At 38.9% G+C, this 9,791-nt stretch overlaps 5 protein-coding genes across 5 annotated transcripts; 3 read left to right on the top strand and 2 right to left on the bottom strand.

The window, feature by feature from the left end:
• The first annotated feature begins 1,959 nt into the window (after positions 1–1,959).
• Positions 1,960–2,608, top strand: Tsp_10001 (hypothetical protein). The gene is made up of 2 exons (XM_003370742.1): positions 1,960–2,148; positions 2,429–2,608. The coding sequence occupies exons 1-2, from the start codon at positions 1,960–1,962 to the stop codon at positions 2,606–2,608; spliced, it is 369 nt and encodes a 122-aa protein (XP_003370790.1).
• A 235-nt stretch (positions 2,609–2,843) lies between these two features.
• On the bottom strand, positions 2,844–3,304 carry Tsp_10000 (vacuolar protein sorting-associated protein 35). The gene is given in 2 exon segments (XM_003370741.1): positions 2,844–3,276; positions 3,294–3,304. 2 exon segments carry the CDS (start codon positions 3,302–3,304, stop codon positions 2,844–2,846), a joined length of 444 nt encoding a protein of 147 aa, XP_003370789.1.
• A 345-nt stretch (positions 3,305–3,649) lies between these two features.
• On the bottom strand, positions 3,650–4,228 carry Tsp_09999 (hypothetical protein). Its single transcript, XM_003370740.1, has 4 exons — positions 4,171–4,228; positions 4,049–4,083; positions 3,916–3,988; positions 3,650–3,792 (listed from the first exon to the last, which is right to left on the bottom strand). The coding sequence occupies exons 1-4, from the start codon at positions 4,226–4,228 to the stop codon at positions 3,650–3,652; spliced, it is 309 nt and encodes a 102-aa protein (XP_003370788.1).
• A 2,265-nt stretch (positions 4,229–6,493) lies between these two features.
• Positions 6,494–6,914, top strand: Tsp_09998 (hypothetical protein). The gene is made up of 2 exons (XM_003370739.1): positions 6,494–6,512; positions 6,601–6,914. The coding sequence occupies exons 1-2, from the start codon at positions 6,494–6,496 to the stop codon at positions 6,912–6,914; spliced, it is 333 nt and encodes a 110-aa protein (XP_003370787.1).
• Positions 6,915–7,598: 684 nt separating this feature from the next.
• Positions 7,599–8,554, top strand: Tsp_09997 (CENP-B N- DNA-binding domain protein). The gene is made up of 2 exons (XM_003370738.1): positions 7,599–7,708; positions 8,026–8,554. Exons 1-2 carry the CDS (start codon positions 7,599–7,601, stop codon positions 8,552–8,554), a joined length of 639 nt encoding a protein of 212 aa, XP_003370786.1.
• Positions 8,555–9,791: the final 1,237 nt, after the last annotated feature.

Below are 9,791 nucleotides of genomic sequence, written 5' to 3'. Positions count from 1 at the left end.
AACGATAAAAGGATTAAGGCATTAAACTCCCAAAAGTTACATTATTTTTATCCAATTATGTTGCTTTTTTTGGTTTTTTTGAATTAACTTGGATTGGAAACTTGGAACATCCGGATTTATATTTCAAGTTTTAGTAAACAAAGTGGCAGTCCTGGGGGTCAATCTCAATCCACATACAATAATTTGTGATTTTGAAACAGCCCTGATACACGCGATTCGGGACTATTTCCCGAATTCGCGGGTACAGGGCTGCTACTTCCACTTCTGCCAGGCGGTACATAGGAAAGTCGGTGTGCTGGGATTGAAAACACGATATAGAACAGAAGAAGAAACAAGGAAGAAGATAAAGAACGCTCCTGGCCACCGCTTATTTATATTAGTTTCATTGCTTCAAACAGACAATAAAATTTTGGAATAATAACTATTTCCATTTTTTATGTTACGCCACTACTATTAAAGTTACGTAATCCGAACGGGACCGGTGTGGACCATCCTATGCGATCCATTCGAAAGATGCAACTATAATAGTGTTACGGATTTGAAACGCCTGATTTTCAAGAATTTACAGTAAGGAAGGATATTTTTAGAAAGTGTTGTTGGCATGTTTCTCTAACTCATTGTTGCATTTTGTATATTCCTTGCGTTTGTATTCGGTGTTGTTTGTACAGTTTTTTTAACTGAATAAAACGTTAGTCGGTTAAATAAAAATACTGACTTTGCTATAAATGAAAAATTTAACCGCTGATGGGTGCCGGCGAATCAGTTTCGGTTTCTATTCCATTCCGCCCTATGGCATATTATTCCTCTAGGTCGTATGTTCACGTCTGCTCGATGACACTTCGAATGGAATATTCGTTTAATCAGATCATCACTAATCAGAAAATCACTACAGATTACTAATGAGAGTGATCAAGTTTGATCACTGTGCACGCATGAAAAGATTGCAATCATTATCATAATCAATGATGCTCGTAGAAATGTATATCATTTACAGGATAAAGAAAAAAATTTTCAACGTTCAAAGAAAATACCATCGTATAAAATTTCAAATTTTGACAATCACTGTTGCATGTCAACTTAAGTAAATCATTCACTACGTCATATTGTTATTAATCAAATAATAATAAATTATTATTAGGAAAAATGAAGCCCATTCTGAACGTATCGTTTCAAAATGTTCATACTTAAAGTAGCTCTGCGCCATCGCATTAATTTCCCTCGATGCGTAGGACAGGCGCATGATGTCCTCTATTCTTAGCAACCGGAAAATGGAAAACCAAATTCTCCAGTTGCATCTGAAGACTTCACTCAATTGTACATGTTGTGTTTCTTCAATGGGCAACATGTTACCACTATAAAAGAAAAAAAATAAAAATTCATAAAAAGTATAATTTCACGAAACTGATTTGCGTTGAAAACGGCACGATTTGAACTAGATGATTGGAGAGGTTGAAAACGACGAGCATATGCACTTGAATTAGAAATATTAGAAATGGAAAAATATTAAGCTGATTGAAAAACAACAACACCAAAAGCTACATCGGCGTCGTCAGTTACAATTGAACAACCATATCTGGTCAATGACTTGATGTCATGCAAATGGAGTTTTTTAAAAAACCACTTTTGAGTATGCTTTTGGAATTGAAAAATATGTTTAAAAATAATCTTTATTAGAAAATGAAAAAAATTTAAATAAAAATGAATTTAATAATTTACCGTGGTGAAAGGTTGTTTTCGTGAGGGTAATGAATGTAACGGGCTTGTACTTATGTCAGGTTTCTTCATTTTTTGCTGCCTCTGTTGTCGTAGATGGGGTCTTGGGCATTGTACGATAAATGTACTATAGAACTGAACGTAAGGAATACCAACCTTAAAAGGTGTAGAATAAAATGAGCAACCACGAGCAGGAGAGTGTTATAAACTGACGCACACACGCAATCACACTCACCAACAAATAATATGCTCGTTGAGGATACAAGTGAAAACGGTCGTTCAGCGACAGAACTGCAACGTAACGGGACGGATCAATGCTGGATGTTGACAGCAGGCAGGCCAAATGCTGCATCCAGTCACGTTTCCCATTCAGACAGCATTCAGCATCCACTGACTAATCGATGGGCAACAGCAATTGGTCATATGACTCTGACCGTCATCTGCGCCTTTTTTTTTGTTGTGAAGCAGAGCTGAGGCACGCTGGTGGACCTTATCATACATCATTGTCAAAGACTGTGGAACCTTGAAAAACATATACTGAATGATAGTGCGCTATGATTGCAGGCCGTTACATAATATTTCACTTTAAAGTATATTTGAGAAAATTAAAGCGAATTTTGTTTGAAGTTAATTGTTTTCAAGTAATTTATAATGTAGAAAACCTTTTATAGAAGTAATTAATACAACAATCATTGAGTAAGAAATGTTTTTCTAGTGTAACGAGCCGCTCTCCGCGTGGAACCTTCCATCTACCCAGGTGCAGATGGACTATACCCCCAGCCGTAGGTCGCCATCGCCACGTTACATTGGTCTCGCTGCTCCGTGTAACCTCTGGCCTGACGTAGCCTTATCCCACACCCTCTTGGGGATTACTGAGACCATGCCATCACTGTAGACCAACAACAAAATGTTGAACCTCCGTATCTCACCTGTGACGCGACCACGCTACCGGTCAGCGGGTTGATGGTCACCATCGTTCTTCTCTCCGCCGTTCGTTTTCGGACGTGTAGCTGGGGGCACTCACGTCTATGATGGTCCGGGCAGCCGCAGCGGAAGCATCCAACTCGCCCAACGGTTCGTAGGGCCGTTCGCTGCCATTGCAGGACTTGCCTACCTAGGTTCTTCATCTCTCAGAGCCACAGAGCCTCCAAATGCTGCGTGACATCGTCCTTCTCTTGTTTCATAACGCCAGTGTACGGTTGTTGTCGCTCCTGAAAGTGCTTCACCGCCTTGCTCACTTTTTTGGCAAATTTCTGTGCTTCGGCGAGGGTAGACGGTTTCTGCAGCCAAATGGCACGATGTACTTCCTTCGACGCAACCCCACCGGCGAAAAGCGCCACCAAGTCGCGCTCCGACACACATACACTGCGTGCCAACTTCGCCACCTCTTCCGCGCACTGTTTGATGATTTGGCTTTCACGTTGACGCAGGGCGTGGATGCACTCGATTAGCTCCACAGATGACTTCTCTGGGCCGTATGTGTTCAACAGCTCCCTCTTCAGCTCCTCGAAGGAGTTCTCCCGTGCTTGTCCGACCAGGTAGAGCTCGCAGCGTACAGGATCACTCAACAAGTACCGCACGACGAGGCCATTGTTCGATGTCGGTACACCGCTAGGTCAGAAGAAGTCTTCCAGCTTCTTCAGACACTCCGTCGGGTCCATCTCCAGTCGAATGCAATAGCAGGCTCCGCATGTATAAACTTGTACGGCTCCTCGGACAGGCCCCCAATGTAACGAGCCGCTCACTCAGGGAAGGATCGTTCGTCGCCCCAACCGGGCTGCTATCATAGTCATCGCTAGGCGACGACGCTGCCACCGTTCCTCCAGTTCGTGCTTTTCCCATAACATTCTCGCATCCACATACAGATCAAGAGTACAACATTTATTAACAAATACGAACAAAGACCGCCACCGTAAATGTTAAGAACCAACAACCACTATCGCTTCTCTAGAGCCAACAACCGTACTACCGTAACCCTTTCCCGATCTACAAGTATCCATTTGTTTACGGTAGCTTCATTATTCTTCTTCCTCTTCGTCGTCTGGACAAATACAGTTCTAACGCGTAGGTCAAAGTCCGCTACAAAAGCAACTACTTATAAGACATAAGAATTAGATGGAGCGAAAACATGAGCCTTCGAAGACTGTGTAACGGTTACTGTTGCGTTAAGAATTAAAGTCAAGATCGAAAGGTAGAAATAACGTAGACGCCAATTCAAGAATGATAATTGCGTTGGCTGATTTAAATACTTTTCTAATTTCAAGCTGACTGTTCTCTGAAAATCTTTCCTGATAGCAATCAAAGATTTTTACTTTTAACTTCAGAAACTTTTTACCTCTTTTGTCAGTGTTATTGTTTTCCTTCGTATATCTTATTTAAATAAAAAATAAAAAATCTGAAATATTATTTACAAATCAAAAAACAAATTTATTTATATATTTGGTGTAAATTGTAAACTTTCAATTTCAACATCTGAACAAAACCGCCTAGTGCGTTGCTGAACAGAAATTGCCATCTGTATTCATTTACATTTGCAAGCTTGCAATGTATATTTCAATGATAACGAAATATTTAAACACCCCGCATCAAAAGCAGCGTCTATGACGTAGCTGATCTGTTTGATGTTGCATTTCCAATTACATTTGAACTTGGTTATAAGTGAGCATGGAATTTGGCAAGAATTTCCATGCACTTATTCATTATTTTACTGTTTAATTAAATAATGGGAATTTTTTTTCNGCCNAAATCNTATGCACTTAATGAAGTTCGACTNGCATTTTATATGAAAAGTATGAATCGTCAAACAGGANTTTTTCATAGAAACCACAAACCNCATCGAGATGTATNAAAAATACATATATGGATGTTTTGTAACAAAAAGAACTTTGCAAATNNNNANGTAAAATTCTTGGATTGCAAACAAGAAAGATTTAAATAGAACACTCCCAGTAAAATCAAGAAATTAATTCAGATGCTAACAGTTTAGTAATTGTCACTCCTTGGTTTAGCTGGAAAGCTGCAACTGTGAACAATTTGTCACATGTGCATTTTCCCTTTGTATTAAAATCGCCTTTACCAACATATGTGATGTGACGAGAAAAGCGAAAAATGTTTGACAAAGACATATGCGTGAAATCATGCGTAAAATTAAATGAAATTGCGAGCTAACGCGTAACGTTGCATTAGTGCCATTTGTAACCCGGAAATTGGAAGTGTTGCTACAACATTCCAGATTTTTCAAACAGATTATTCAGTATGCTGACGTTACACCCGGAAGTTAACATCCAATCTTGATAGATTTCAACAGGAAATAAATTAATTTACAAAAGGTGGGAGCAGATTTATATATCAGGAGGGAAATCGGAAATAAACCAATGAGATATGAAAACTAAATGTTGCAAAATGGTTATTTAAAATGCAATTCAAAACCGTCCACTTTATTTCCGTTCGGTGTTGCGTTTGCGTTCAGTGCTTTGCGTTCCAGAGTTATTCGAATCATTTTCTATTCTGTTACTTGTTATGGATGATGATTCTGACTTACACGTTGTACCAAATTGTTGCAGTGGCATGTCCCTTGTTTATGAAGGCAGGGCATACAAATTAAAATGTGCCGGCATATAGAAATATTGGAGATGCTCAAAAGTATATGCTAAATGTACACTGTGTTTCCTTAGTTATTAAGGGATAGTTTATTTTGGTATAGGATAAAAAAGGCTGCAGTGGTGCTATATGGACCAACCTTGATGTGACATCGGTGATGAAAATAATTCGGATAACTCGGGAAAGCAATAAGTTGCGATGCGGAAAGTTTCAATATTTCGTTATCATTGAAATATATACATTCAAAGGTTGCAAATGGAAATGATGGCAATTTAAGTGTTCCCCAACGGACTAGTCGATTTCGTTCAGATGTAAAAATAGAAAGTTTACAATTTACACCAAATATATAAATAAATTTGTTTTTTGATTTGTAAATAATATTGCAGATTTTTAATTTTTTATTTAAATAAAATATACGAAGGAAGGAAAACAATAACTCTGGTGAACAGGAGCAAAAGAAACACTGGAAAGATTAAAGATAAAATTCGTTTGCAAACGAGAAACATTTTCAGATAACGGCGAAGCAAAATCAGAAAAGTATTTCGATGCTAACAAAAATTAGCAGTTGCTTGTCCTGGTTTTAATTTCAAACTGCAGCTGTGGACAATTTATCACTTGTTGACTTTCCCTTTGTATTAGAGCAATTTCTAACAAATGGATAAGCATCTTATACATAAATCTTACATAATTGCCAGCTAAAACGAAATTTATCTGATGAACTCAGATAAATAAAAGTAAAACATTTTGAAAGCAGAAAGGAAGCGATGGACAGCGCGAAGCAGAATAGCAATTAAAGCTGCTTCAAATTCTCTCTGCAGTGGGACATCGCGTTCTTTGATGTCAGCATTTGTGCGCCATTTGTGTGTGATTAATTTTATTCTGTCAGTATCAACAAAAGGCATTAGTGCCACAAGGAATATCACAAGTTGATCTTCGATTGTAGATAAAATGAGAAATGAAAACCAAATATTGTTGCAAAATGACTATTTAAAATGAAATTCAAAAGCGTATGATTCATTATCGCTTGGTCTTGCATTTGTGTCTAGTGCTTTGCGTTCGAGAGTTATTACCGATGGAAGGAAACGATGAAATTCAGTTTGCGTCTACCCAAAGGTACCAACAAAAATTAGTACATTAGTGGAGAGTACTACACCCTGAAGCAGACAAATCGTAATGAAAAATGTTGGATATGCACATCGGTAAGCAGAATTGTTTTAATATAGCACGGTGTTATTGTTGTATAATATCATAAGCGAACCATTTCGTTTCGAATTTAGGGAATAAGAGGTTGCCGTGGCAAGCTGTATACTAATCTGGATGCCACTCAAGTAATAAGAACTTGCGAGCATGCAGATGGCTGGAGAGTGGACCCGCATACATTGTACCATCAACAGCAGCTCAGTGAATTGAAACGGCTGGCTCCAGGGTATCTGAGGTCTGAAAAAGAGATATATGAAGAGCTTGCAAGCAGTCTCCTCCAGCTTAGATGCTGCCGCATATTTTCCATCGTTGGACCAGGCACGGAACACAATGTACTACAGCCGTGCCCGGAGATATCCACGACTTCCGGTCAGACGGCAGGTTCTGTGGGTCACTGCTGAGCAAACAACAACAAATGTAATTATCAAATAATTTAATGTATCATTCGCCGGCCAATTGTATATTAATTTTTGCCACCGAAGCTGGTGTGAGGCTGCTGGTGCGGAGATGGGACCTTTAAGATTGTCTATCCTGGAACCAGCAGTTGTTTACCCTTCATGTGTTCATGAGGGGTAAACTGCTACAGGTCGTACATTGTTTGACTGTTAGGAAAGATCTGTCCTCGTATATCTGGATATTTGAACTGCTCCATTCCAAAGTGGAAGAACTTGGCTTCCAAGTTTTGATCCGGCGAAATTTGTTTGTGATTCAAGACAATTTAAACAACTCCCTTGTGCAAAAATGCTGTGCTTCGCCAGGTCGGCCACCTTGGCTTATTAAATGATTATATTCATAATCAGCAACTAAGAAAAAAAAAGTGAAACTGCTGATGGAATAAGCAATTTTTTCGGTGAACCTTGTACCCGCGGGTTTCGAAATTTTTATTGTTGGGACGCTGGATGAAGTGGAAGCCCTGTTCAACTATTTCCAGTGGGAGTGGCTTCCTGCCATTAAATTTTAGCTTTGGAATGTCCACGGTGTGGCTGTGCAGACCAACAACCATCTGGAATGTTGACACAGTCGCATGAACAAAAGAGCACGTCAGAACTACCCGGGATTCTATCAGTTTCTATAACTGATCATTGATGAACAGGGTAAAACTGAGACGGTGGTGCGGCGAAGGGGTTCCGTACGACGTAGCGCAGCTTACGGAATACAGCAGACACTACATCGTAATGAAATTAGTATGGGACATGTTTTGAGATTTATATCTTATTTTATTCCTGCATCTGTACGATTATAGCACCTTTGCACTATTCATTATTGTTGTACGTACAGTAGAACTCGGTTATAACGATGTTCGGCTAATGCGATAGAAATTTCATTATTTTTGGTTGGTTTGGCTGTATGGTATACATGAAAAACACTTTTTATATCGATCTTGAAACTTGGATATGACGATAGAAATCAATGTTCGTAAGCTGCAGTAGTAGTGAATGACGTCACACAACTGTGGTGACGCAACTGACGGTGCAGAGCTGTTGCGCGTTGTGCTTTTAATACATCGCTCAGTCTCGCTAAGAGGAAGTCATTGTCTGTGAAAGAAAAGCTTGCTATCATCTATGCATTGAATGATGGTACGAAAAATTCTTCGGTTTGTGAGCAGTTTGGCTCATCACAGTCGACTGTTTCTATAATTTGGAAAAATCAAAGCGCTATTCTAGATGCACATGAAAATGGCATCACATCTGCGAAAAGGTTTCTCTTGTGTGAGAAAACCGACATTAATAGCATTGATGGAATGGTTTCGAGGGAAAATTTTCCAAACTGGAACATAATATGTTGCCCAATTTTAAAAATTAAAGCTGAGCAATTTGCTACAATGCTTGGTTATACTGATTTTACGTGCACCACTGGATGGCTGGACCAGTTTGACGCTAGACATAACATTTACATGTATTATGAAGATATAGACACCGCTGCTATTACCTCTGATGTACCAACAATGGATGACATAGTAAATGACATCCATTGCGACAAGCAGGAGAACGGTGACGACTCTGACGCGGATACAGCAACTGTTGCAAATGTGGAAAAGTAAGGTCTTCAAACACTAAAAGCGTTGACGATTGGTTCCATTCAGTGTGGCCTGCATCAAGGCAGCAGTACAAAGAAGAGGGAAAGTATTTCTCAATTTGATGAAATTTCTGAACGTGACCATGTATATATATATATATATATATATACGCCGCTGTTATTACATCTGATGTATTAGCAATGGATGACATAGTGAATGACATCCATTGCGAGAAATAGGTGAACAATGACGATTCTGACACAGATGCAGAAACTGTTGAAAGTATCCCGTTAAAAACATACCCGGACTGAAATGAATGCGTTGACCATCTGGAGCGATTTATCGAAGCTACAGAAAATGCTGACGAAGGAATTGTTGAAGTCATCTCGTCGAAGATCACAGACCGAAACGCGTCAGACAACCTTGGAAGATTTTTTCACCAGAAGTGAAGTTTTTGAATAAACTTAACCATATATGTATCAATAAACTAACTATATGTATGCAAACTCGGTTATATCGATCAAAATCTCTGTCCTCAGTGCCCATCGTTATAACCGAGTTTCACTCTATTAATTATTATTATATAGTTTGTCTTTGTTTGTTGTTGATTATTACTGATTGTTCCTTGTTGGTTGATGTTGTAACACAAAGCTGTATACTACATATTTGCCTAATTCAGATACGCTTAATCAGATGCCTAATTCAGATCCCCTAATCCCCACGCAAGATACTGGCATCGAAATAAAAAAAAGAGATGCAAATTTTGTCCAAGAAAGGAAGACAAAGACTAAAACAGTTACAGCGAATGTGCAAGCCATATATGCTCTTTCCTTTTAGTATGGATTGTGCTGCAAAAACCGCAGAGGAGGTTGTCAGTGATGATTAATTATAGAATTTATGATTGTAAATAAAGTTTGCACTTTCCCGAGAATAAAAACAAATATCATTTGTGAACTCTGAATACAAAGGACCATTCTCACGTTCACAACTGCTGAGCGTCAGCTGCTACATACATAAAACCAAACATTTGCAACATAAATTATATGAGAGATTCTCTCTGGGAAACAAATGCGCAGTGAAAAAATAATAAAGTATATAATACGACTGCAAAAAGCTGAAAACATTTGGTTCCAACATCAATAAATGGGAATTAGCGAGGAGGGGTCCAGCGGACCTCACGCCACCACTAACGGTCGGATCACACACGCCACCACCAAAGGGTTAAATGCAATGATTAACAATGCTTTATTAGGTTATAAAG

Source organism: Trichinella spiralis (assembly GCF_000181795.1).
Source record: "Trichinella spiralis strain ISS 195 chromosome Unknown Scfld610, whole genome shotgun sequence".
NCBI classification, from domain to species: domain Eukaryota; kingdom Metazoa; phylum Nematoda; class Enoplea; order Trichinellida; family Trichinellidae; genus Trichinella; species Trichinella spiralis.
The sequence above is the reverse complement of the archived record's forward strand: the minus strand, read 5'-3'. Positions and strand labels throughout refer to the sequence as shown.

Excerpts from the sequence above, each read along its gene's own strand:
- Tsp_09997 (XM_003370738.1), top strand. The coding sequence starts at position 7,599 with ATGAACAGGGTAAAACTGAGACGGTGGTGCGGCGAAGGGGTTCCGTAC. Across the intron at positions 7,709-8,025 it reads ATGAAATTAGTATGGGACAT|TCTCGCTAAGAGGAAGTCAT; the intron begins GTTTTGAGATTT and ends TACATCGCTCAG.
- Tsp_10001 (XM_003370742.1), top strand. The coding sequence starts at position 1,960 with ATGCTCGTTGAGGATACAAGTGAAAACGGTCGTTCAGCGACAGAACTG. Across the intron at positions 2,149-2,428 it reads TTGGTCATATGACTCTGACC|TGTAACGAGCCGCTCTCCGC; the intron begins GTCATCTGCGCC and ends ATGTTTTTCTAG.
- Tsp_09999 (XM_003370740.1), bottom strand. The coding sequence starts at position 4,228 with ATGGCAATTTCTGTTCAGCAACGCACTAGGCGGTTTTGTTCAGATGTT. Across the intron at positions 3,989-4,048 it reads CAATAACACTGACAAAAGAG|AGAACAGTCAGCTTGAAATT; the intron begins GTAAAAAGTTTC and ends AAAGATTTTCAG. Across the intron at positions 3,793-3,915 it reads ATTCTTGAATTGGCGTCTAC|CGGACTTTGACCTACGCGTT; the intron begins GTTATTTCTACC and ends TTGCTTTTGTAG.